This window comes from Chelonia mydas, chromosome 24 (genome assembly GCF_015237465.2).
Source record: "Chelonia mydas isolate rCheMyd1 chromosome 24, rCheMyd1.pri.v2, whole genome shotgun sequence".
NCBI lineage: Eukaryota > Metazoa > Chordata > Testudines > Cheloniidae > Chelonia > Chelonia mydas.
Genome location: NC_051264.2, coordinates 6,211,120 through 6,239,022, shown reverse-complemented (window position 1 = coordinate 6,239,022; position 27,903 = coordinate 6,211,120). Strand labels below are relative to the sequence as shown.

Here is a 27,903-nt window from a genome sequence, read left to right as displayed (position 1 = left end):
GTTTTCTAAGCGAACTCCCCCATTCCCCATCTACTTACGTAGAGCTTCTGCCTAGATTCTGAGCTGAGTTGCATTACTGGTGTAAATCCACTGCTGAACTCAACTCCTGATTTAGGCCGGTGTCATTTAGATCAGAATCTGCCTTTTTTTTTTTTTTTTTTTTCCCCCCTTTCCCTGTGTGGCAGAAGCTGTCCACAAAATATTGCTCTCCATGGGACATGTATTTTCTCAGCCAGCGTGTTGATAACTGGGCTTACCCTTACTGTGAGACATGGGTGGATTTTTAAACTGTTACTACCACAGCTGCAAACAAATCAATTATGAGACTCTTCGGTACTCGTGGAAGGTAGACGGTTCATAGAACTCTGATGTATCCTGGTGTTGCATGTCCCCGACCTCCCAGGAATGTTGTTAGGCTTAATTTGTTAATGTCTGTGAGGTCCTTTTAGGTGCAAGGTCTTATAGTAGATTTAGGCATCCCTTCAGCTGGTCTAAGCTGTCATGGTTCCATTGAGCTATCACAAGCTGCAGATCTGCGCCATAGTATAACAGTGTATGCGTTATTCTTCTTCTTCTATGAAATCCCCAGACAGTGAGACTTTGGCAAGGGGAAGCAGCCTTCTAAACTGAGGGACAGATTTTCAGCGGGTGTATATTGTCATCACTCTATTGACTTCAATGCCAGCAGCGGTCAGCCTCTCTTTCTGGTGTTACATATTGACAATTTACATTGACTGACCATCGGGCCCCTGAGTGCCTAAACTTCCCTTGTCGCCTGTTAGCTGGTTGGAAAAACCCAGTGCTAGGAATCCTTTCACGCGGCAAAGACAGCTATTGACCACAGGTCTCGGGCCCCTGAAATGCAAAAGCCACTCTCATTCACTTGAGCAACGTCATTGATTTGCATAGGACTGCTCGTGGAAGTAAGGGTTGGGAGATTGGGCCCCTTGTTTTTGAGGCAGCGGTGGTAGAGAAACCACTCACGTTTTCATTAAACAAAAGCCCCTCTCTCCCCCTCCTGCATTACTCTCATGGCTTTATGGGGAAGCGTGCCTGGCACAACATGACTGGTCTGTACATGCTTAGAGCAAAAACCCGTTTACGATGCCGCGGAAGGAAAGACACTGGTTGTTTTTAGTCAATTCCAATTCCATCTTGTCTCGCTCTCTCCAGTTCTGTCTCTTGTCTATCCAGGGAAACCTGTATCCTCCCCAATTTCTAAGATCCCCAGTGCCTCAGCGACTAGTATCTAATGAACTGTAGTTGTTCTCTGCTACAGAAGAGTTTTCGGACGTGTACATATCATTTTTGGTACATAAAAAAAGAACAAATCCTTTCTATTTTTTCCACCTAACTTCACAGCATTTGGTGCAACAGCTCGCTGGACCCTCAGCCTGCGCTGTAGTTCACGGGCAGGAGCTTTAGGCTTTGACCCGAAAAGGATTCAAATACAGAAGCGGTCAAGTTAGTCTGTTCCCTCGCAATCCCGAGGATTGGGCTGGGGAAAAGGTTTTGCTTCCTGGCTTTGTGAACGTGGATGGGTTAATTCTCCTTTCCATGCCTCGGTTTTCCCCATCCCAAGCCCACGGGGGTTAGTGTTTGTAAAGGGCTTTGAGAGCCTCAGGGGGAGGGTGGTCACTGGGAGAAGAGTTGTTATTACGTGTGTTATGGTAGCACCTGAAGGCTGTACGTGAGATCAGGGCCTGATGGCGCTGGGTGTTGTTGAAGAGAATCCTTGTTCCAAAGGATTTACAGGCTAAGTAGACCGGATAGACAAAGGCTTGGAGGGGAAACTGAGGCACAGAGACGGGCCATGACTACTTGACTTGCATCACGCAGCACGCTGGTGCTAGAACTGGGATGAGAGCCCTTACCGAGACCTCGCTGAGTCACAATCCACTGGACGATGCGAGGGTCTGATTCTGCCCTTCTTAGGAGGGCATAGTGCCAATGGGTTGTCCAGGGAGACTTGTCCGAATCAGGCCTGTGAGGCTGCGTCTTTCACCACTGGCGTGCCCTCGGTGTGTGCATTCTCAGGCTAAAACGATTAGGGGGTGATTTTCTACCAGTATAGTCGTCCCAATGCAATCCCTAGTGGAGATCAGTACCAAGGTGCCTTACACCAGTGTGGTCTATGCCCCATCCCTTATGGAGGTATACCAGTATAATCGTGTCCATGTTACGGGGGCTTCGTATGGGGATAGCTATTCCGTGTTCAGATAATCCCAAATTCTGGTATAAGAGTGGGATTTTTCAGTTCAGTTTAACCCCCCTTCCCAAGGGATGTGAACTAAACCAAAACAAGGCCTTCAGATACTGGAGGAAAATTTCTCATCTGCTTTAGGCCAGGGCTACTCTAGGAACACTAGAGTATACTAGACGGGCAAAGCCCTCCTAGTGTGGGCCAACAAAACAGTATCTCTTAGTCCGAGTGAAACAAGTGATACTGGTAAAAACTCAGCATTGCTACGCCAGGGGCTTGTGCCAGCTTGGGTCTGTCGGTCAGGGATCACACCTCTCTGACTGACAGAGCTATGCTGGAAGAAGTCTGTAGCCTAGACCTGACCTGAGGTTATCCTGAAAAAACTTTCCCATGAAGACAACACTTTTGAGTAAGTGAAAGCCAGGTCCACCCATTCTGCCTCGGTTGCTTTTTCTATCCACTTAGCGCTTGGTGAAATGATAGCACAAGGGCAGGGGCCCAACAGGAAAGCTACTTTTTTGGTGTTTTGCACCAGTCTAAAACCAGCTTCCAGCTTTTCAGGCCCTTACTGGTTTTGGACATTTGTTGCTGGGATGCGGAGCAGGCTGGCCGAGAACAAGAAAAATCCCCCATCTCCTTTACTTGCCCCTAGAGCTGCACAACCAAATCAGTTTCTTTTGAATGCAGAAATCTAAACTATGGGTGCTAAAGTCAAATGGCTCCCTCTAAACTCCTCCCTAGTTCTAAACACCATCTCTGCCAAGTCACGGAAACAAATTCCCTTCCCCACCCCCATTTTTCTGATGGTTTGCATGATCATTTGCTAAATATATCGCAATCTGATCGGTTCCTCTGTCAGCAGCAGCAGGGGCTTTGTCCCATATTTCCCCCAACCTCTTTTCACACATACATAAACACCTCCCTCTAGGAATTTCACAAATACATTATTACCCCCACTCCAAATCCCAGACCCAGAGTCAAGATTTTCCTGCACCTTCTGCAGCTGTACACCCCAAAGCAAAGTGGGCATGAGAATCAACCAGTGTCAGCTGACGGTGGCCTCGAAAGTTTTCCATGATCCAAGTCCTGGGTTCTATCTTTTCAGTTAAATCTAGGGCTGGTAGAAACCTTCCCCAACCTCTCCAAAATGCAGATGCAGGTTGACCAAAACGTTGCGTGAATTTGTCTCACTTTTGTCCAATTCTTCTGGCCGAAAAACAGAAAAAAAAAATCGAAAAGTTTCGTTTTGATGCTTTTGAAATGAAACGCTTCAATTTGAAGTGACTTTTTGTTTTGAAATTTACTTTTCAGTTTGACCCAAAATTCCTTTCAGAATGGCCAGTGAACCAATCTCTCAATTATTCTCACAGCTCTTTTAATTAATACACCAAAAAATGGAAGAATCTATTGACCCCCACCTTTCCAATATGCCTAGCAATGGAGAGTGAAAAACACATAGGTTTTATCCTGGCAGATCAGAGCAGGTCTTGGCTTTCAGACAGCATTCCAAACGAGACATGAGCGAAATTCATCAATTTGATCCCGGACCAGAGGGCAAAAAAAATGTCTGGGTCAGAGTCTCATCTAGTTTAATGGAGTTCCTTTGAGCTATGCTGATTTACACCAGCTGAGGATCTGGTCCTTGTCCACCAGACTGGGGCTATTTGATGCTCAGTGGAAGAAGGACAAACATTTGTTTTGTGATAAGCCTGGCGGGTGGATAAGTCAGGGAGGGAAACCCTCCGCGTATTCTCAAAGGTGCAACACGTCCAGGCATCCCCGGCCAGTGCGATTGGGGTAAAACGTGTTGTTTGTTCTTTCGGGAACAGCGGAACAAACACAACAATTGTTTTGGCCAAAGAAACAACCCAGGATTGAAGCGTCCGCGTTACAGCAACCCTGCTCGTTATGGCGGGATGTCACATTTGCAGTTCTTGCACGGGGGCTCCATCAGAGTCAGGTGCTACCTAAGGACCAGCTCTTCACAAGAGCTTAGCTCCCATATAGCCACCAAAATAATCCAGAGAGCCCAGCACCGCAAATGTTGCAGTCTTTGGAAAATCTGGCCTTTACTGAGTTGCCTAAATAGCAGTCAAGGTCTTTGAAAAACTGAGCCACATGTGTACCTTAGGGAAGATGTCTGAGCTAATTGTTAGAGCAGGGAGTGGAGGGTCAGGACACCTGGCTTCTGTTCCCAGCTCTGGGAGGAGAGTGGAGCTTAGTGGTCAGAGTCAGGACTCCTGGGTTCTATTCCGAGTGCTACCACAGATATGCTACGCAACTGGCTGCAAGTTATTTCCTCTCTGTGCTTCAGTTTACCTGCTTGTGCAATGGGTAGACAGCTCCCTGCCTTGTGGAATGGTGTAGGAAGGCAGCATTTGTATTTAGGGGACGCTTTGGGTGCGTCGGAGGAAAGGTGCTAGCAGAGATTGTTCTAGAGAGCGACTGTACGGCGCTAGAGTGGGGGTTAAACCTTACGGCAGGCAATAGATACTGGTTGTTTAGGGGAAAAAGAGGCTGAATTTCCCCATCCCAGCTGTTTTAGCTCTCAGGTCCCCAGGAACCCCTTTCAGTCGTTCCTTTCCGGCAGGATAGATTAGCTAACCCAGCTTTGCAAAATATTCTCTGCGCCTACTCACCGAGGCGGGTGGGTCAGGAGCTAGTTTTTTGACAAGTTAGCAAAGTCTCACTAATTTTTCCAGCACTGGTGGGAAGGTGGATGAGCAGATCTTGTGCCTGCGCTGGTATGGTGATTTTTTTTTTTTTATTTTTATTTGCAAGGCTGAGCTCATTAAACCAGTCTCTCTGCTCCCACATGCTAATAAGAAGGGCAGATGCACAAAACAGCCATGCACCCACTGTTATAGCTGCCTGCCCTGCTATCCATTGCATAGGGACATTTCACAGGCATGCATGTGTGATGGTTTCCTTCTTGACCAATGCACTGGGGATCAAACTGGGGACCTTCTCCACAGCTAAAACCAGGAGCTGCGGCAGCTCAAGCTAAAACTCCACGGCAAGGAGTGAGAATTCAGATCCTCAGTAGATCAGGATCTATTCAGGAGCTGGGCCATATTTTTCAGTCAAATAGTTTATTCACTGCAAAATGCAGTTTCAGGTCAATGAAACTATTGCAAATCTGGGTCGAATTCAGCAAATAGTTCCAGCCAGGAAAAACTAAATAGAAAATGGCCGTTTACAATGGACTTTTCATTTCAAACTGACATTTCATTTGGAAATTTAGCTAGATTTATTTTAAATGAACAAACAAGGATTTAAAAAAAAAACCCAGAAAACAAAATGCAATTTTTTCTTTTTCTGGTCAAATAAAATGATAAATAACAAATAGTTAGCAGGTAAATGACAAGCTGCAAATTTTGGCCGCAGATCCAAAGCCGAAGGGTGTTTTGGATCGAGGGGTATCCCGTGTCTTTTGGTTTCTCTTTGCCCGGTGATCCAAGTGGATGGCTCCCTGTGAGTTCAGGAGCAGTGAATGAAACAAAATTTTGGTGAGGAAAAAAATGAAAATTCTTGTTTCCAATTGACTGGAAAATAATTTTTTTTCCTGGAATTTTTGGTTTGGCCACCAAACCAAAGACTCCATTGCCTGTCATACACGCTCCCCAGTGGGTTACACACGTACTGTCTTAGCCCTCTGCCATCCTTTGCTAAACTTCCCCCCTGCTTTGCTATAGGGCCAGTAGCTGCATCTGGGCATCATATTTAGCCCTCCAGCAACCTGCTGCTCTGAACGAGATGGGGGATAGGGTTCTACCTGTACAACAAGGCCCAGATTTGCACCCTTTCAATTGGGGTGTTTAAGACCAAATGGCCTGATCCTGAGGGCACCTGTCATACTAACAGGTGTTTGGGGTGCGCTCAGAATCGGTCAATGGTATATTCCATGCATGTCTCCTTCACCGTTTAATGCACGGCCGGGCGATGACAACCACAGCCAGGCGCGAGGCAGTTTCCTGTGAAGCTGCCCCATCAAATTAAACTGATCACATCAAGCTATCGCAAGACCCACTGGTGCTATAGCTGCTGGACTCCTGCGTCCGGTTGTGGTGCACATCATTCGGGAAGAGTGTTGATCAGTTGGAGAGGGAGCCAAGAGGAGCCATTAGAAAATCTGCTTTAGAGTGACAGACTCAAGGGGCTCAATCCATTTTGCTTAAGAAAGAGCAGGTGAGCTGATTACCGTCTGTATGTACGTACGTACAAGAGGGGCAAATATTTAATAACGGGCTCTTCCACGTAGCAGAGAAAGGTATGTCGTGATCCAACGGCTGGACGTTGAAGCGAGATGAATTCAGACGAGAAATAAGGTGTACATTTTTAACAGCCAGTGTCATTCAGCACTGGCCCAACGTCCCAAGGATCGCGGCAGAGTCTCCATCGCTGACAATTTTGAAATCAAAATCGGCTGGTTTTCTAGCTACGGGGCAGCAGAATTCAGTACGACATGCAGCAGACAAGGCTGCTGTGTTTGCTATTGCAGGCTGTTTTAGCCACCGTGCTGCAGCTGGACTCATGGGGCGCCGTCTGCTCGGATCTCTATGGCAAGAGAAACCGCAAAGCACAGAGCATCCCCAGATCCAAAACACCCTTCAGCTTTGGGTCTGGAGCCAAAAATCTATGGCGTGTGTCATTGCTCTGCTATGGATTCTGATGTCATCGTCTCCTGGTAGTATCTACCAGCCCTAGGCATGGAACCAGAAACCTGAAACTTAGGCGTCATACTTTTTTATTGCTATTAGGTGCATTACGGTACTGCCTTGGTGCCCCAAGTCATGGACCAGGACCTCATTGTGCTATGGGCTGTAGATTTTTGTTGCAATTAGGTGTATTATGGTAGCATCTAGGAGCCCCCATCTTGGGCTGTACAAGGGGACGAACAGACCACTCTCACTAATTCAGTATTGCGGATCCAAAGGGTTCAGAAATCAGGAGTCAGGGCTCCACTAAAACTGAGGTTATTTTATAAAATGTCATGATTTTTAAGCCAATCAACCTTGGGGTTCTTTTTGTTTGCCTTCTGGCTTCTCTGAGCCTTTCAGGGGTCAGTTTTCCAGCCCTTTCTTTGCAGCCTCAGGGACAGGACCATTTGGGTTTTTTTCCTTGTTAATAATGAAAGCTGAGATTCTCCCATGATTCCGGGAGCTGGGACCTGGAGAACAACAACAAAGATCCGTGGGACTGTTCCCCACCCTCCCTCCAATTACTCAACAAAACGAAAAAGCACGTCACTGACGAAGCGAGGCTAATTCGTGCCCCACCCCTCCGGCTCCACCTGCTCGGTGTCTTTGAGTGGGTACGTAGATGGTGGGAAAGGAGGCGTTGTGCATCGTGCACTGGACTAGGATGCAGGAGACCCAACTGAGCTCTGCCATTGGCCTACTGGATGGCCATGGGCAAATCACGTCCCCTCTCTGTGCCTCAGTTTCCCCATCAGTAAAATGGGGACAATGCTTCTGACCTCCTTTATAAAGCACTGTGAGATCTACTGATGATAGAGCCAGGAGGGGTTGTTGTTATTATCTGTGCTTTCCTAAAAGACATGATTTAGTTCAAGAACAGCCATTGGACTTGAAGCAGGAATTAGTTCAGGGAAGTCCTATAGCCCCCTACTATGCAGAAAGCCAGACTAGATGATCACAGTGGTCCCTTTTGGCCTTCCTCCCTGTGGATCTTTGTCTATACAGCACCCAACACAATGGGGCCCCAATCCTCATCAGAGGCGCTGGGCAAAAAGTTTATTCTCCTACTGTTTTAAGCCTGTCTGTGGTACTTACCTGGCCCCCATCTCCATTGTATCTGAGCATTTTGCACTGCATTTGCCCTCACAACCCCTCTGTGAGGCAGGGAAGTGCTATAATCCTGCTAGAGTGACTAAGTGACTTTCCCAAGGTCTCACAGGTAAGCTGTAGCAGAGCAGGGACCCAAAGGCAGCTTTCCTGGCTAGCACTGGTCCACCCTTCCTCTCCAGAGCCCAGGCCCAGCTGCCTCTGGGCTGATCTACAGCTTTTCCTTTGGCCCACGGGAGACATGCAAACGTCCTGTCACTCAGACTCCAAACCAGCTGATGCTGGGTTGTTGCTTGGCAATTTGGAGTTCGTTTGAACTCGGATTTCATAGTGGGGGAGCGGGAAGAACTTATTTGAGTAAGAGGCAGAGCAAATCTCTCTGTGAACGCCTGCAGAGCAAGAGAGATCAGGGCTGTAGGGCTTTCATTAGATCCTGTCTCTTAAAAAACAGGGTAGAGGAGACTCGTTCAAAATAAAATCAAATCTCTTCTCCCGTGAGGACCACAGGGCCAGAATTCCAACGGCTAAAACACCGACAACTGGGGACTGATTTTTTGAAAAAGCTCCATCCATTTGCTCTGGGTTCTAATCCTGCCTTCACTGTACTGGCCAGGCGCCTTCCAGCCATGCACTAAGGGAGGTGACTAATATCTGGTAATCTGGCTAACATCTTAGCTTCCCGTAGGCACCTACATAAAGTGGCCAGATAAGATTTCCAAGAGCTTTCTCTGAGAGCAAGGCAGTTCTCGGGTGATGAGAGCTTTTGAAAATCTGCCCCTTCCCCACCTCATGTCGGAAATGGCTCGGCTGATTTGCTTCTGACTAGCTAAATTAATGGTCTCTTGCAGCACGTGTTAACGCCTTACGCTTAACAATCCGTTCCACCCTGAATGGAGCGGTGACCCGTCTTTGAGTACCTTCCCCAGACCTGAAGAAGAGCTCCGTGTAAGCTTGAAAGCTCGTCTCTCTCACCAACAGAAGTTGGTCCAATAAGAGACAGTGCCTCACCCACCTTGTCTAGCTGAATTAAATCACTCCAGGACTGTGGAGGACATGTTCCTGGCCAACGGAGAGGGAGTGTTTTATCAGAGGAAAGGGGTAGGAATTAGGCACAAAAGGCATTCGAGCTGGTAGGGAATTTTTTGAGGTCTCGAGGATATGTTTTTTTTGGGAAAAGCTGAAACTTTTTGCAGCAAAAGGGGGGTTTGGACAAGGTTTTTGACTTGAATTTTTTTTTGTTAAAACAGGACCCTTTGACATTTTCCAAAGGAAAAATTTCATTTTTTTTTTCCTGGTTTGAAATGACATTTTGTTTTCCAATTCAAACTAAAGATAGCACAATTAAAAAAAATTAAAGATGGTTGAAATCAAAATGAAACATCTAAATCATCAAAGCAAAATGTTTCTACTGACCCGATCTAAAGATTTTTTTTTTTTTTCAGTCAGCAATTTTTATTTTTTGGAATTTCAACTTTTCCTCCTGATTCAGGATGAGAAAAAATGCCAAAATCTCAGCCATTTTCCCAGGATGGGAAAATCATTTGCCAGAAGCTGGGAATGGGTGACAGGGGATGGATCACTCAGTGATGACCTGTTCTGTTCATTCCCTCTGGGGCACCTGGCTTTGGCCACTGTCGGAAGACAGGATGGACCTTTGGTCTGACCCAGTCTGGCCGTTCTTATGCTTTTATTTCCCATCCAGCTCTACTTGTAGCTTTAACTATAGAAACAATAATAACAACAAGAATGCCTCATGAGAGCGACCGTCTATAAAGAGCTTGTCAGCTGTGGATCTCTATAGCAAACCGCTCCTGCACCAATGGTCTTCAGCTGCAGGTTTGTGACCTGTGCCCATATGGTTTCGAAAGACATTTAGCTGCTTAGCGAAAGCATCATCAGTGATTTGCAGAGCTTCGAGATGGCAGGGGAGAATTTCTTCCTAGCAAACAGGGAGCCCAGGCTGTTGTCTAGGGAGCAGAGTGGGTGCTAAGACACTTGGGTTCTAGTCCTGCTCCTGGAAGGGAAGGGGGTAAAAGCAGGCCGCTAGGAGGCAGGGCTTCCTACCGCTGTCCCTAATGTGCGTGATTAGAACATGCCACCGCTGTGCCTTAGTCTCCCTATTGGTCATACATCACCATGACATTGTACAGATTAACACTCAAACATTATTTATGACTGGGTCCCAAACCCATTGACGTCAGTGGTCTCAGGCCCTTAGAGGGCAGCAACGATAGAAATGCCAAGTGTTATCACAGTGTCAAATATTTTCACCTTCCTATTGCCAAGGAACGACTTTTTCATTCACAAACCTCTTTGCCCAGGTTACCCTCCCGCCCCACTCAGCTGCACTTGGCCCATGGGTGGAGCCTGCTGCCGTTAAAACCAAACCCCAGAATGGGCGGGAGGGGGCATTTGCGCCTCTCCTAGGACGAAACCATCTGCCCCACTCAATATCACGGCATCACACCCCCCATTTAGTGCTGTAAATGGTCAAATTGCTGTGGGGGGGGGGGGAAATGGGCCACCATCGCTGAAGTAGCTCCTACAGGCCCTGAGACCAGGGCCCCCGTCATGCCAGGTGCCGCACAGACACAGGGAGAGCCAGCCAGCCCCGACCCCAAAGGGCTCATGATCTAACTCCAGTGGGTCTCAACCTATTTACCACCGTGGGCCGCATCCCATACGACCTGTATGGCCCTGGGGAGGTCACATGGGCCACAGCTCTGTGCTGATTGGGCCGCAAGCGGCCCGGGGGCCTCAGGCGGAGAACCACTGAACGAGACAAAAGGTGGAAGGAGACTCAGAAGCGACTCAGCCAGGGTACCCAGCCGTCACGACTAGAACCTAGATCTCCTGAGCCCCACGCCGGTACCTTACCTGCTGTCCTACATTGCCTCCTTTAAAGGACCGCACCATGGTACCATCTGGCCACAGTGGACGCTGCAGCTCTCCGGCCGCTAGATTCTTTGAATCCTGGCAAACTCGCCCGATTAAGAGGCACAGGCAGGCTCTCTTAATTGCTAAGTGACACGTGGGATTTCAAAGCCACATCCACAAGGCCTGTCTCCTCTGCCCCTCTTTTCATTTCTCTCGTATTCCATCTCTCTCTCTTTTTGTCACACCCACCCTGGCACACACGGAATTCGCCCTGGGTCTGAGTCTCCCTTTGCTCGCACCAGTGCTGCCTCCTGGTGCCACTGTGCTCATTTCAGCGGAGTCACTCCTGATTTGTGCCAGTGTAAATGAGAAAGGCATTGGGCCCATTTTCTTCCTCCCCCTCAACCTGGTCCTTTTTGTCTCTTTCAGTGAAACAAACAAGTCCACTGCGTCCTTTTTCCTTTCTAGCCCCGTCCCTGCCCCACCCTGCTGATGTTAAAGGGAATCCCACACGCACATTGCACTGGGAAAGGGCCCCACCATACAGAGCGTGGCTTGCCTAGCTCAGCCCTAGCAGGGGCTTAACGCGAGATGCCCAAGGGCTCACTTGAGAGCACCCCCGGCCCACCTCGCGCCTTCCACTTAGTTACAGGGAACTAAGGCAGAGGACCCCTGGCTTTAGAACTGCGCCATCCAGCTAGGAGAGCAGTGGCTAACGTCTTGTGTTAAATACTCTCCATATGCCAAGGTCTGCCTCATGCTGTCCCCACAGACTGCGTTGGGTGGATGCCTCCGGGGTGGGCAGCTGGGATCGATGTTCCCTGCTCCCAGCCCTCCCCCGGATGCATCCTCGGACTGATTGGCCCGGAGATGACAGCCGATGCTAGTGCCAATTGACAAGCCCCGGGAGCCCCAAGTCCTCTCTCTGCACAGCTGGGGAAGCGGCAGGGTGAGCTTCCCTGTGTACAGGGCCTTGACCCTGCCTCTGGGGTGAGAGGGGAGTTCAGCCTCATTGGCCTAGGCAGTCCTTGGCCTCCGTGCTGGGGCTGCCAGTGAGGCAGGTTAGAGCCTGAGACCCGGCAAACTCATTCCACCAATGGGAAGTGCCTTGGGCTGCAAGTGAAGCGGGGAATCAGGATCTGATCCTGCAAAGCCTCACTCCCAAGAGTAAGTGTGCCCAGGATCAGACCGTTCCCCCCGCATTGCAGAACCTTATGCCCCCTCCCAACTGGCAGGTCATTTTATTTTAGTTGGTTTCGTCTTTGTCTGGGAGGGAAAGTCCCATTTTAGAGTCCGAATTCAAGGGGAACAAAGAGGGCCAGATTCTGATCCTGTTTACACCAGTTTTACAAAGCAGAGTGACTTCAGTGGAATCACTCCCCATTTACACTGGCATTACTGAGATCGGAGTCTGGCTCCGGAAGTGGAGCTAAACCTGGGTTTGCTACCTGCATGAGCCTCCTGGCTTCCCTAGCAATACCAAGCACGGAATCTCTTGAGCCTGGTTCTCCTTAGCCCTGTGTCCCGTGTGGTCAGCGTCATTTGTGCAAACGACCTACTAAATCAGAACAGCAGCTTTTTACCCCACTTTGCATGCACTGATGTAACCGTCTGCAGAGAATCAGGACTTCCCGACTCTGCTCCTAGCCAACAACCGCAGATTGCGGGTTTTAAGATCACAAAGCAAACAACAGAAGCCCCCCAAAATGAGCTGAATCCTGCATTAGGCCCAAATCCAAATTTTGAAGCTCCATGGAACGCAATACACTTAACTGTTCTGCCCTGGGGGTTCACGTGTCTCTTCCATTTCTTGACCATGCCACCCCCCGTTTCCCCACCAGCACTGTGATTCAAAAGCAGCTCTAAGCAGGGAATCAGGCCCAGCAAATAGGAGAAGAGAGGGAAAGATTTACAAACCTTGATCTGCTTACGCAATCAGAGCACTGGCTGTGTTTTCATTTCAGCCCAAACAGGTTTTTAATTTAGACCCTTCCCCTGCAGTGCTGAAAATAGAGTTGGGTGAGACTGTGCCTCGGAAACATTTCTTTGACTGCACAGTGCAGATTTTGGTTGACCGCTTCACGGATTTGTGTCGATTGCGCCGAATTGTTTTGGTTAAAACAAACTGGTGAAAAAGTCAAAAGGTTTCATTTTTTGACCTTTTGGTAACGCAACGTTTCCATTTTTCAGATTTTTACTTAAAAAGGCAAAGCCATTCTTAGAAAGGTAGCAATCGAAAGGAAACATTTTGGTTCGGGTCAAACGAAACATTTTGTTCAATCTGAAAAGAATTTTTTTTCGATTTGCTGAAAAATTTCATGTGTGTGTCAAGCTAAATTTCATGTGTGTGTCAAGCAATTCCCCCTCCCCTCCCCACAACTTTTCAGACCTGCCAGCAAACCGAAAGACCTGTCATACACAGCTCTAGCTGGAATCTCAAAGCCAAGATCCTTGGGCTACTATAGGGGTATTTGAGGGTGCAACTGACTCGTAACAAAGTTAAATTGACCAGTGTCACTCTATCTAGCTCAGGGTTTTACACGGCCGCGCATCATCGCAATATCTGGGCACATTCCATTTAAAATCTATAGCAAGAGCAAAATCCCCTAGTGGATTTCATGGAGTCCCTGGCACTTTTCCCTTTTAGGGGTCAAAACTCTGCTTGGGGCAGGCTGCTTTTAGGGGTTGGAGTTTTTTAGATTTTATTAATTTCCTCTTTTTGTTTTGGTTTGTATGCGTTTGGGTGCAGACAGGGTGTCTGTGTTGGTTCGGGGTAGATGGCGTGTCTGCACTGAGATTCAGGGACAGACTGGGGGTCAGTATTAGGGGTAGATGGGATGTCTGTGTTGGGGTTCCGGGGTAGATGGGGTGTCAGTGTTGCAAGTGTGAAGAGTCTGTGCTAAGACAGTCAGCCTCTGGATTTGACTGATCTCCCCAGGGAGTTTGTTCCATAGCCAGATTCTCCCCCAACCCCCCTCCATTACAGTATAATGTTCCTGTGAGAGCTGGGAGAAATGCCAGAAAATAAAACAGGATCAATGGTGAAAAGTAAATTTAATTTTAAAAGTTCTTTCAGTCTGAATCATCTCAGGTCTTAGTCAACAAAAGATTTTTTTTGTCTCCCGTAGAAGGAGCCTAGTTCTCCATTTGCCCTACACCTTGTGCAGTCATTTCCGCTAGTGCCGGTGTGAAACTCTGCCATTCTGGTGTGGTAGCACTTTGCACCAGGGGCAAGGACAGCACAAGGTGCAGGGCAGGGGAGAATCCGAGTTTTAAATGTTTATTGCTAGCAAACCATCTAGAAGGCAGTGTGTCTGAGTATATGGAAGACGGGGCCCTCAGCAGCCCTGGGTTCTGTTCCTAGCTCTGCAACTGGCCTGGGTGGGTGACCGTGGGCAAGTCACTGCCTTGCTCTGTGCCTCAGTTTCCCCATCTGCCAAATGGGAATAATGCTATTGATCCTCCTTTGTGAAGCACTTTGAGACCTATGGATGAAAAGTGCCGTATAACAGCTAGGGATGAGGATAATAATAAATAATAATAATAATAATGATTAAACCCCAGGCTTCAGGGTTCAGACGAAGCTCTAACTATTAAGAATCAGGATGAGACCTTCATGGGGGCAGATTTTCCCACTTCTACCTTCTACAGGGTTCTATACCTTCCTCTAAAGCAGCAGGTGCTGGGTGCTGCGGGAGACAGGCCACTGGGCTAGATGGACCTCGGGTCTGATGCAGTCTGGCAATGCCTGTGTTCCTAATCAGACAAGATTTGCTTTTTGCTTTTCTAATTAACACGCCAGTCTGGACCCAGCTCTCCCCCCAGGCTGGTGTCAATCTGGAGCAACTCCAAGGACGCCCACAGAGGTACACTGCTGTGACCAGACTCGGCTGTTCTCATTTTCTTAGGGGCGGCAGCAGGGAATGCTAGACTGCGGTGGTGCCCTGAACTCAGAGCTTGGGCAATAAAGATCAACGGCCACGTTTACGGCAATGGCACCTGCAGGTCCCAGAGGCCTCAGCAGGGACTGTGCGTGCTCAGCACTCTTGAAAAAACACAGGAATCCTGAGTCCCTCTGGTCTGGTATCCTGTCTCCGAAAGTATCTGGGGCTAGATACCTCAGAGGACACCCCCTAGTGGACACCGGTGGAATAACCTACTCCTGGAGGAAGTTCCTTCCTGACCTTATCAGGGAGTGGCTAGCTCACGCCCTGAAGCCGGAGAGTTTATAGCCCTTATAAATTTACCACCATCTAAACCAGGTAAAAATCTACCCACCTCAGCAGTCAGATTTCTCCCCCCCACTGTGGTTCTTACCGTCTTTGTGACCTTCTTTTCTTTTCTCCCTCTAGACTCATATGATTGATTAGTTGCTTTTAATGAGTTGATTTCTCCCTGACTTAATTCTCTTTTGATCAGAGGCCTGGCCTGTTTCAGAAAGACGTGTCGTACCTGTGCCAGGTGATTAAATCTCACCCCTCAGGGCACAGAGGATTCAGAGGTCACTGAAATCTCACGACATGAACGCCTGAGACATTGCGAAGGTTGTAGGAACAGGCCTCTGATTATACAGGGTTTCAGCCACCTCATTATTACCTGCCCTTGGCAGCTTGGGCCCAAATCTCACAAGCTTCCCCACTGAACACAACTCCCGAATCCTAAACTAGAGCTGGTTGGGAACTTCCCGGCCAAACGATTTGCATCGGAAAATGCCGAGGGAGGAAAAAGCCCATTGCCTCCAGGGACAGGAGCTTGGCCCTGCGACTCGGCCGACCCCGCAGCTAAAACGCGGGGAACATGCTGGAGAAAAGAGACCTTAGACAAAGCAGCGAAGATTTAGTCTAACTTTTTAGGAAGCTTTGGTTGATCCCTAGTAAATGGAAACCAAGATGTCACTCGCCTTCCCTCTCCCGGCCCCCTTCCCCTCCCAGCCCAGCCCAGTCCTTTACTTTACTGTTCTTTTGCTTGTTTTCTGATTTTGTGGGGGAGGGAATAAATACGGAAAATTCCAAGAGAGTGACCCACCCTAGGTAGCCAGGTGGGGAGGGAGCTCATCTGAGATGTGGGAGACCAAGGTCCGAGTCCCTGGCCTTACTTTCCAGCCAGCCCTGCCTAAGTGTCATCTCCATCTCGGCCCCCTCCCCCAGTCGCTCTTCCTTCAAAGCCCATTTAATGCCCCCGCAACCCAGTGATTCTTTCTTTCTTTATTGGTATTAGATTAGAGGCCCCCAGCCAAGATCAGAATCCCAGCTAGATGCCTCTGCCCCCAAAGAGCTTCTAATCTAGATAGGCAAGGTGGTCAAAGGGTGGGCGAGGGAAACAGAGGCACAGAGCGGAGAAGCAATTTGCCTGGGCCAGGACAGTCACAAGGCCCAATTCTTTGATGGGGAGTCACTGCAGCCTTGGTGTCTTGCAAGTCCCCAGAGAAGGGAAGTGATTTGGCTCCGATCAAGGGCAGAACTGGGATTAGAACCAAGTTATCTGAGTCTCAGGCCAGGCGGCTACAGATAGAACCAGAGCACCTCTGCTAGCCCCCTGCTTTCCCTGCCGCTGTTCCTATGGTGATCCCGTCTCTTCTCTTCCCTCCCACCCACCGCAGCCGTGCAACGGGGACGCATGGCCCACACGCAGACCAGCCCCGGCCAGTACCTGCTGAGCAACGGAGACCCCTACAACGGCCACTCCTACCTGACCGGCTTCATCTCCCTGCTGCTGAGGGCTGAGCCCTATCCAACCTCCCGCTACGGGGCCCAGTGCCTGCAGTCCAACATCATGGGCATCGAGAACATCTGCGAGCTGGCCGCCCGCCTGCTCTTCAGCGCCATCGAGTGGGCCAAGAACATCCCCTTCTTCCCCGACTTCCAGCTCTCCGACCAGGTGTCCCTGCTGCGCATGACCTGGAGCGAGCTCTTCGTGCTCAATGCCGCCCAGTGCTCTATGCCGCTGCACGTGGCCCCGCTGCTGGCGGCCGCCGGCCTCCACGCCTCGCCCATGTCGGCCGACCGGGTGGTGGCCTTCATGGACCACATCCGGGTCTTCCAGGAGCAGGTGGAGAAGCTCAAGGCCCTGCACGTCGACTCGGCGGAGTACTCCTGCCTCAAAGCCATCGCTCTGTTCACGCCAGGTGAGCGGGGCTCAGGGGCGGGGCTGGGGCAGATCTCTCCCCCCATTGCTGATTCCTGTCTCAAGCCCCTCCCCTTGTTCGCACCAGGTGAGTTGCGGCAAGGGGCAGGGACGGGGCTAGAGCAGGTGACCTGTGTCTTTGAAAGCTGTCACCTTGTGCATGCCAGGGGTGTTGTGCTGGGGGACGGGGGCAGGTCTGTCTCCCGTTTGTAGCTGCCTCCTCCCTATCCTTAGGGCTGGTGACAAATCTTTCATTGTGGCTTTCAGCACAAATTTTTCACCTCGTTTGACATTTTCTCAATGGGATCCTTCACCTTTTGGCTTTGAGGAATCCCTTCACCTCCAGGGAGAGAACAGGGTAGGGCAGGAAAGGTGGAAAAAATGTTCATTTCTGTTTTCAGTGTCAGGATTTTACTTGGCTGGTGACGTTCACCTTGTTTGGCCGCGTTTGTTTCACGTTCTGCTTTTTTGGTCAGTTTCACTTTCGCCTGCTAGAGCAAAATGCTGGTGCTCAAGTTAGGGTTTTCAGGATCACAAGAGAATTGCACCAAAAAAAGTCATGAAATGTTTCCATTAATATTGGGTTTTGTTAAATCTCCTCCTTTTTAAAACACAAACCTAATTTGCGGAGGTTGGAACTAAATTGACAGTGCGGTGTTGCCAACGCTCTTGATTTTATCGTGAGTTTCACAATTTTTGCTAGTTTTCTTAAAGCCCCAGCTCCTGGACTCATGTGACTATGTGAGACTCTTCACTTTATTCTTTCTCAGCTTTTCTTTTGTCGTAGCAGAAAAAGGCTTGGAAACCATGACCTCTAAAGGGTAAATAGCCTCAAAAGACAAAAACCAAAGCACAAAGGGTGAATGCAAAGAAACCCAAATTAATTCTCTTTAAAAAAATCTTATTCTGAAGCCAATCTCATGGTTGGGTGGGGGTGGGGGGAATCTGACTTATGATTTTTGGACACATGGGGTTCTAACAGTCTTTCTAAAGGTGAACTTCAAAGCAAAAAAAATTAGAGTTAAACCCTGATTTGTGTGTTCAGTGTCCCATCTCCATGGATCAGGCCATGAGCTGCATCCAGCAGTGAAATCAGCTTTAGTTCATTTCTTTCAATCCTTCCTCCAGATTTTCAGAAGAATTTAACATCCAGCAGCTCTCACTGAGGCACCTAAACACCAATAAAGGGGCCAGATTTCCCAGACTGTGCTGAGCACCCAGAAGCTTGCATTGTTCTCTATGGAAACTACTGGATTATAATTCTCAATAGATGCTGCTGGTGGCTGAGTCTGTTTGAAAATCTGGCTTTTGGTAGTTTCCGGCTTAATTAACATTCATCAGGTGGAATTTTGAGACACACGATTTATTTGGTTAAAAAAACGGCAATTCGTCAAAACCCAAAAATTGTTATCAGAATGGGGTCCCTTTCGATGAACCTCCCAACTTAGGGTGACCAGATAGCAACTGTGAAAAAACGGGACGGGGGTCGGGGTGTGTGGGGGTAATAGGTGCCTATATAAGAAAAAATCCCCCCAAATGGGACTGTCCCTATAAAAACGGAACATCTGGTCATCCTATCCCAACTCAAACAATTACTAGGGAAAGAAACCGATGAGATTGTCAAAATATTTCATTTCTGACATTTGCAAAACCAAAAAGAGTCCATTTTCCGAGACAAACAATTGTTTGTTTTGAAACGTTTTAATAAAAAGGTTGGCGTGGAAATAAAACATTTCAAAATGATCAAAGGAAAATGTTTCAACCGACCTGACCCAATGTCCCCCCTGCCCCAAGCTTTTGGTTTGCAAACATTTTTGAGATTTCGATTTTACATCCTGATTCAGGGTATGCGATTTTTTTTTTTTTTTTTTGATATCTCAAAAATTTGCGTGGGTCAGGAAAACTCTTTCTGGCCCCGCTGTGAGCATAGGATGGATTATAGCTAATACCATGACTTTGGGCATTCTCCATTGCCCTGCATGTTGCGCAGTTATTTAGGCTGATGCACAGTGAATGCAGACCACTACCGTTCTGATCCGGGAGCCTCTTACGCTCACTTTGCACTGATGACTCTTTTCTCAGGGGCCTCAATCCACACAGGAATCCAGGGCTTAGCTCTGGTTTCCTCTTCGCTAGGCGACTCTCCTTGAACTCGGAGGCTTGCCCCGCGCGGAGCCTGCAGCAAAGTCACTGTGCTGGGCTTGTGACATCAGCCGTTGCCGGCGCAGTGGGTTGTGATGTCACAGGCACTGAGGGGTATGACTTCACTGCCGTGCTGCGCGGGAGAACCAGGAGGGCGGCTCGGCGTGCAAAGAGGAGCAGTCGTTAGAAAAAACGACTACCCACAGCAGCACAAGAGGGCGGTGATGGGTGGGGGTGGGGGCGTTTCCTTGTTCTGATTTTCCACGCTCACTCTGGTGCGGGAAAATCCACATGGACGTGCTAGCTGGGATCAGGGTGGAATCTGGCATACGCTCCCTTTGTACTGATCTGCACAGCGAGGCATATAATTAGGTTGGGTCTTCCAGCACTGGTTGTAGATGGAGAAATATGGATGGGTTATTGGTCTATTCCAGCAGGACAGGGCTGGATCATAAGTCTCTGAGGACACGGTAGGCAGGTGACCTGCAGACTGGATAGCTTAGACATTTGTTCCGGTCTGGCAAAAAGCAGGATCAATGGATCAATAGACCTGGCAAGTCTGGTATTCCTAACCACACAGGGAAATTAATCTGAGAGCAGATGTCCTTAAAAAAGTCTAGACATTTGCACTCAATTCAGGCCTGCATTTCCAAGAGTCAGCTGCGACATTCCAGTCGGCGGATAGATTGACCCCTGATCACCTACGGATGGGGTTTTAGAGCAGAAACCCAGTGAAGAATCAGCCCTTCTAAATTAAGGTTAAAATCCCCCATCTGATCCTAGTCAGGAAGGGATGATATCCACTGGGTGGATTAGTGATCTGTAGGTCTGTTCTATTACTGACAGGTAGGAATCACTGAAAATCTTGAGTCAAGTCCCCTCTGCCTAAATTACAAGATTGGCTAAAAAACCATGAGGGATTTTACACAATTCTCTTGCAGTGCTGGAAACCTGACAGAATGCCAGCATTTTGAGAGTTCAGGAGAAAGCGAAGCTGATTAAAAACAGACCGTGACACTAAGGAGGTTCATTGAATCAGGGAAGTCAAAAACCCGGCAAAGAAAAAACAGAAATGAACATTCCCCCCCGTCCCCCCGACCTCCCCGCTTTCCTCTCCCTTGTGGTGATTTCTTTTTCAATGGCAAATGTGGGCTTCATATTTTCAAGCTTCTAACTGCAACCGGTAGGGTGAGAAAGGTACTTAAAAAAAAAAAATTAAAAAGCAGAAGAAGAATGAAAGCTGAGATTCTCCCATCATCCTCTGATGCCAGGAGCTGGAGCTTTAAGGAAAACCAGCTGCTGTCGCGAGAGGAATGGCGAAGCCTTGACAGCTGAAGCTCAGAGCTGGCATGGTTGCCCCTTCATCAGGGAATAGCCACCAGTGTGCCCCTTACGCAAGCGATCACACCGTGCCTGACCCCAGGCAATCCCCATGGGAGCCATGCGAAGAGAGCTAGAGAGAGGACTTTGGAGCACCTGCATCAAATGTCATCGATCAGGCTCATCTCAGTGTGAAATATGGGCAGGTTTGCTTCATGGGGGCCCTGTCATCCTTTGATGCCAGCTTCCCAGGGGCCAGTTATTGCAGTAGCACCCAGAGGCCACAGCTGCTCTTGCTGCCCCATTGCGCTAGGTGCTGTACCATGCCTAGTAAAAGATCCTGCCCCAAAGAGCTTATAACCTCATGATTTGCCCAAGGCCACCCAGCAAAACCAGCAATAGAACCCAGGTCTTCTAGACCACCTCCCTCACCACTAGACCACACTGCCTTTACCGGCCTCTGCCTCCCAGCCTCAGTGACAATGCGTTTTGCTGCCCCAGGGCAACTCTTTGTGGTCCGTCTGTGTGCCACTTCACAGATCCCATCTCCTGTCTCGATCCGATTCGCCATTTGTCCCACGCTGTGCACAACCGCTCACACCAGGGCCAAGTGCCAGCCTGTTAGATAGCACCATGCAGGGCACACAGAGAATCGACCCCTTTTTCCGGTCAAGGCAGTGTGTGCAGCAGGGCAAGCGGCCTCAGCAGCCGTACACTGCCCTCTGCCCCGGCACGCTGCCAGCCCTGACTGGCAGACGAGCCGAGAAGAGAGCTCCGTTTCCAGGCCACTGACCAGTGACATTTGGTCTCAACCCCATCTGGGCCAGGCTGCATGTACCCCCTTCTCCATCCCCTGAGCCAGCCGGTCTTACTCAACTTGAGTTAATTCCCCTAACCATTTAGAGCCAGAACGTGGATTGGTTTTTAGAAGGGGAATTTCCCAGGCTTCCCTCGTCCCCACTTCCCCCCAAATAAATTTTCACTGTCAAGCAATTCCTAGTGTGGGATTCATTTTCAGGGACACCCCCCCTCCCACACACACACAATGAGTTTTCCCCCAGTGCTGCTAGCTCTTGTGGTTTTATCGCAAGTCCCCTGATATTTCATCTGGTTTTTAAAGCCCCAGCTCCTGGAGTCATGTGACAATGTATAAGTCTCGGCTTTCAATTACCAAAACCACAAAGTTTCTAGCCCTTGTGGGAGCACAGAAAAGCTTGAAAATGTGACTCCCCTAAAGGATGAAAAGCAGAAGGGAAATCAAAAAACAGCCTCAGATTTATTTATTTTTTTACATCTCTGGGCCGGCAAGCTTGGGGATCACAGCTAAGTTCCTGCTCCCCCCGCCCCGTTGTAAAACCATTGCTGCCGGTCCATTGGCCTGGCTGTCTCTGTGCTAGAGTCAGAGGGGCCTGGTCTGGAAGAGAAGAGGAAGCGGGTCAGGACTGAGGGACATCAGCCAAGCTGTGGGGGGGACGAGGGCTGGAATAGCAGGGGGCTGCATGTTGCAATTGAGGGGCATCAAGGGGAACATCATGGCTGGTAGAGCAGGATGGGGTGTGGGTCAGGAGTGAGGTGCATTGGCAGAACTGTGGGGAGAGGGGGTCCTAGGGGTGGAATAGCAAGAGCTGTAGTTTGCACTAAGGGCCATCAGCGGAGCTCTGGGGGGGAAGCCGGGTGGGACGTGGAACAGGACTAAGCTGCATCCGCAGAGCCAAATGGCATGAGTAACCCGGAGCCTGGCCTGCTGCTTTCGCCACTTCCCTTGGGCCGTGAGTCCAGGCGGCGTGCGCCATGAGAGCCTTTGCTCTCCGGCTAGTCTGGATTGTACAAATAACTCCTCTTAACCCTCTCCTGTCATCAGCTCAGATCCCAATGGCCCCCACCCTGCCACGAGGGAAACTGAGCCGACATTTCCCACCCTGGCCAACATCAGCTCCAGCCACGGTAGCGCCGCTGGGTGCTCTAGTGTAGACAGGCCACCTTCCCAACAGCTCTGAGCAGGTGACTCATCTAGGCTAGGGCTCCTGAGGTGGCTCACACCAGTAAGAAGGAGGCAGCGTGGACTAGTGGCTAAGGTCAGGCAGGGCTCTCATGAGACCTAGGTTTTATTCCTGGCTCTGCCACTGACCTGCTGTGTGATCTTGGGTAAGTCACTTTGCCACTCCCTGCCTCCGTTTCCCCACCCACTCTTGGTCTGTCTGGTCAATTTTGATGACAAGTTCTTGGGGGTAGGGTCTGTCTCTTGCTAAGTGTATGTATAGCACCTGGCACGATGGGGCCACGATCTGAGACGGGGGAGGGATGCGTTGGGGGAACGGGTCCCTATGCCTCTGCTTCCACTCCAACATTTGGTCGGTTTTGTCAATTGAGACTTAAGCTCTGCAGAGCAGAGGCTGGATGTGCAGCGCCTGACACCGCAGGGCCCTGATCTCAGCTGGGATCTCTAGGAGCTGCCATAATAACGAAGCCACAACACGGGGGAGATTTTTGCAAGACACCCCTAGGGCAGCCAACGGACTGAGGCACAAACCGCCCGGCCCCTCTTCCTCACTGCACCTCCCAGGCACCCCACCCGCCCAGCCCCTTGGTGGCCTTTGGAGGAAGGTTGGCATGCTGAGCGTTTTTAGGAGCCAGCTATTGTCAGAAGCGTTGGAGCCATTCTTTCAGCCCGGGCTAAATGTCTGTGTAATAGCTGGGCCGCGTTTGAAAGGCTGCGGGTGTGAATGTCTTAGCTCCGAGCCCCCTTTCAGAGCTGTCAATAGTGGTTATGGCCCCCGACTGAATGGCGAGAGCTCATTCAGGGCCGTGAAAGGAGCCCCTTCTCCTTTGCCTCAATTCAGGCCGTGAATTGAGCAAACTCAGCTGGGCTGGGGGCGTCCTTTATTGCAGGGTGGGAAACACCAATCTTCACCCTGCTCCTCACACACCGGGCCCTAGGGGAACCGCTCCCCCTTTGAGGATGAATGGCTGGGATTGGGGAGATGTGTTTGGAAGGAGCCCGGGGGTGAGCATTGCTCTAGAGAGAATAGGCCGCTGGGAGACGTAGAGGGCAAGGCAGGGAGGAGTTTGCGAATCTAGCCTCCTGGGGATTGAGGATGAGGCTGCATTGGGCGAAAGGGTTTAGAAAGGCGAGGAATGGAACGCTCGCTTCTCTGATCACAGAGATGTTTATCGGCACCTTCCATCCCAAAGGGTCTCGAGAAAGGAAATTGCGGCAATCGCTGCTACGATGCAGCCGCTGCTGGGGTGGGACGTGGCAGCTTTTGGAACAGCGCACAAAACCGCTGCGCACATTTTAGGGCCGGAAGGGAAAACTAGCATACGCAGCACAGCGGGTTGAAAACCTCAAACCGAAATGCCCGCTGTTTCCGTTGGGCCGGGTTTGAAACAGACCCATTTCTCACCCGGAAAATGATGTTGCCCAGGATCGTTTAACAATTGAAATCGTCATTGAAGATTTTCCTTTATGAAAGGATCTGGCTTTTGAGAATGATTTTGGTAAAACTGTGCCACAGAGAAAGAAAAGCCCAGAATCTGTAGCCATGGATTTCGTTACTGCAAAAATGGCCATTTTTATGCCCCCAAAGAGTTTTCATTTAGAACCTTTCCCTTAGCGCTGGTGTCCAGCTGATGCTGGGGGGGGCAGGACTTTTGGCAGGACATTGTGTAGCATATTGCAGTTTAAACAAGACTCTGACGCGAATTGCCTTCCTCGACCGAAGGTCACGGAACTAATGAGCCCAGGTGGCTAGCAGTTTGGTTCAGGAATTATACAAACTGTAAAACCCGTTCATTTACCACAACCATCATGCAGCTAAAATTGGGGACTGAGATTCAGGCCTCTCTGGGTTCTAGTTCCACCTGAGATCTTGTGGCAGTCAATTGACTTATCAGTGCCTCAGTTTCCCATGTTATCTGGTCTCTCCACATCCAGCCCCTCTCTGTTGTTTGTTACATCACGTGCATAACTGGGTTGGGAACTGCTTGGAGGCAGGTACTGTGTCTGTTTGATCAGCCTGTAATGTGCCTAACAAGCTTCTGGTCATCGATTTGATCCCCATTGCCAGGGAGTCCCACAGGTTAATTGACTGTGCTAGGGAGACCCACAGGTTAACCTTTGCTGTGGCAGGGAGTCCTACAAGTTATTAGTATTAGTAGGAGCATTGCCAGCAGGTCGAGGGAAGTGATTATTCCCCTCTATTTGGCACTGGTCAGGCCACACCTGGAGTATTGCGTCCAGTTTGGGCCCCCCACTACAGAAGAGATTTGGACAAATTGGAGAAAGTCCAGCGGAGGGCAATGAAAATTATTAGGGGCCTGGGGCACATGACTTATGAGGAGAGGCTGAGGGAACTGGGGTTATTTAGTCTGTAGAAGAAAAGAGTGAGGGGGGATTTGATACCTGAAGAGGGGTTTCAAAGAGGATGGAGCTCGGCTGTTCTCAGTGGTGGCAGATGACAGAACGAGGAGTAATGGTCTCAAGTTGCAGTGGGGGAGGTCTAGGTTGGCTATTAGGAAACACTATTTCGCTAGGAGGGTGGTGAAGCTCTGGAATGGGTTATCTAGGGAGGTGGTGGAATCTCCATCCTTAGAGGTTTTTAAGGCCTGGCTTGACAAAGCCCTGGCTGGGATGATTTAGTTGAGGCTGGTCCTGTTTTGAGCAGGGGGTTGGACTAGATGACCTCCTGAGGTCTCTTCCAAGCCAATATTCTATGATTCTAAATTAGCCCCAACTGTGACCTGTGGCAGGGAGTTCCACAGATTAACCCTGCCCCTGCCCTGCAGAACTGTCCCGTACAGGCTGCAACTGAGAGCCGTGTTCCCTCACCCGCCTCCTCCCTTGCTCTCCTTGCAGACGCAGTGGGCCTTTCGGATCTGGGCCCCGTGGAGAGTATCCAGGAGAAGTCGCAGTGCGCCCTGGAGGAGTACGTCCGGAATCAGTACCCCAACCAGCCCAGCCGCTTTGGAAGGCTGCTGCTCCGCATGCCCTCCCTGCGCATCGTCTCCGCGCCCGTCATCGAGCAGCTCTTCTTCGTCCGCCTGGTGGGCAAGACGCCCATCGAGACCTTAATCCGGGACATGCTGCTGTCGGGATCTAGCTTCAACTGGCCCTACATCCCCATGCAGTGAGGAGGGCGGCAGGAGGAGCTGGGCTTTCCGGCGCAGCGGAGACGCACCCCTGGATTCCATCCGGAGCAGGAAGGATCGCTGTGAGCCCTCCCTGCTTTGGAGGAACGGGCAGGACTCACCGGGACGGGTTGACGGTCCCATGGCGCTGGGGCATGGGGCGTGAGGCCCAGCGTCTGGACTCCGGAGAACAAAAGGGGAGTGGAACTGATTCTTGAGGGGGTTGATTCTCAAAAGGCCCTTCCTGTTCCCTTTCCAATGGGGCAGGAATTCCCACTTGCCCCCCTCCCATCCCCGATCTACTCTACCAGCGTGACACAGACATAACCACATTTAATCATGCAGCTACCTGTACCCGTCTGCTTCTGTTTGACCTGTACGCACTGAAAAAATCTGGACCTTCCTCCTCTCCCGGCCTGCGAGGGGACTCTGCAAACCAGGGACAATCTGCACCCTATCCGTGGGACTTTGCTCTGCTTCCAAATGCCCAACGACTTGCCACGTCCTGGCAGCCTGCACGTACCGAATCCGACGGCTGGGCAGCTGAGACCACGCGAGCCTGTCTCGGGCTTTGACTATATCAGCATTTGGTATCCGGCAGCTGAGAACTGAGGACTCATTACCGGAGTGGCCTTGATCACGCGACAAATTGCTCTCTCCCTTTTTGGTGGGGGCAGCAGGGTTGTCAAAAAAGCGGGGGGAGGGTAAGACACACACAAAGCCGAGCCTGCAATCTCATTGCCCGTGTGTGGGTGTGGCGGGATGGGGAGGGGTAAAGTTTACCATTCCCCTTGGAATAAGAGAGGCCTGAGGCATGGACTATTTATAAATAAAATAAACCTATATTATATCCTAAATTCTTCTGTTCTCCCCTTGAAAATGAAAGTGTATATCCCCCCTCCCATCTCCTTTTGTTTTTAATTTCCCCCTTCTCCTTTGTAAAGATATTTTGCTGTGGATTGTGGATTTCTCTTTGGAAACAAACAAACAAAACAAAAAAAAAACAGTTTTTTTTTTTTTTTGGTGGAGCTGGCATTATAATTAAAACTGATGATTGCTGAACTCATTCCAGGTTTTCTTCTTCTTCTTGCTGGAGCGCCCCGGGGCTCTGCGCATTTGGGAAGCCGAGCTGTCGGTTCGCCAGCCACCGGCGGCGGAGACAGATGGTCCCACCTAGTGGGATGGGGCACATGTCTCGGGAAATCGAGCCCAAGCGCGACTGTTACATGTTACCTTGGTGGAAAGAATGTAAAGGAGACAGGGCCGGTGATGCAGATTCAGGGAGTGCGACTTATTCCAGGTGCTGCTGTAGGAGAGCACTTAAGCACGTGCTTAACTTTAAGCAAGCGTGTAAGTGTCGTTCCCGAATCCTGCACGCTCATGCTTCACTGAACCGGCTTCACGCTGAGATGTACTCAAACTAAACCCGTAGCTCTGAACGCCACTGACCCTTGGGGAGGTTTGGGTCTCAGCTGCATCACTGGATCTTTTCTTTAGCGTGGCCTGAACCAGAACCCCAGATCTGGCTGTTTTGTGGCTCTGATTTGGGGACCAAGGAATTACCACCTTTCATTCAATGCATTGGTTACAGGGTTCAGTGCTGAGCATATAACAATGAGTGGTGTTGTCAACTCTTGGGCCAGGTGTCCCATTACGCAGATGACAGATCCCGATTAGCCAGCCCCATTGAGTGGGACAGTGATACAGGGACTACGAAAAGAAATATTATAGCATCTAGAAAGCCCGACCGAGATCAGGGCCCATTGAGCTAGGCACTGCACAGACAGAAAGTGAGAGACAGATCCTGCCCTGAAAAGCTTACTAGCTAAGTAGACAAAAGGTGGGAGGGGAAACTGAGGCACAGAGGAGGGATGTGCTTTGCCCAAGGTCACCGCGTCCCCTACCCACTAAACCATGCTGTCTTCCCTGCACATTTCACTCTGCTAAATAAAATCAAGAGTTATGGGACCGCACAGCCCAGACGAGAACCCAGGTCCCTGTCCAGCACTGTAACCACAAGGCCACGCTGCCCCTCCCAAAGACGCTGCCGCAGCGCAGCTGAGTCCTCAAGCCGGCGTCGCAGCTCCGGCTGAATCCATCGCCTCTGGGGGCTGCAAAACTGACAGCCCAGGGCCTCCATTTTAGGTTCCTAATAGGGGAACAATGTGGGGTTTGCAAACACTTCTCTCTGTACCAAGCGTAACCCATTAGGAACTCATCATCTTATTATCCATCTGTTCAGCAACTGCTGCCAGGGGCAGGCTCCACTGGGAACAATCAAGCCGAACGCAGCAATCTTCCACC

At 49.9% G+C, this 27,903-nt stretch overlaps 1 protein-coding gene across 3 annotated transcripts in view; it reads left to right on the top strand.

Annotated features, from left to right (window-relative positions):
• LOC102945062 (nuclear receptor subfamily 2 group F member 5-like) overlaps positions 1-26,665 on the top strand; it is a 35,241-nt gene extending 8,576 nt beyond the window's left edge. For 2 of the 3 annotated variants that reach the window (XM_037883442.2, XM_037883441.2), the window contains exons 2-3: positions 16,487-17,011; positions 25,328-26,665. In XM_037883442.2, the coding sequence (XP_037739370.1) occupies positions 16,504-17,011; positions 25,328-25,602 (783 nt within the window). In that variant the 5' untranslated portion in view covers positions 16,487-16,503 and the 3' untranslated portion in view covers positions 25,603-26,665. Of the gene's footprint in view, positions 1-14,594; positions 15,150-16,486; positions 17,012-25,327 lie in introns of those variants that run through there. The other variant, XM_043535425.1, reaches the window with a different exon arrangement.
• The last annotated feature ends 1,238 nt before the right edge of the window (positions 26,666-27,903 follow it).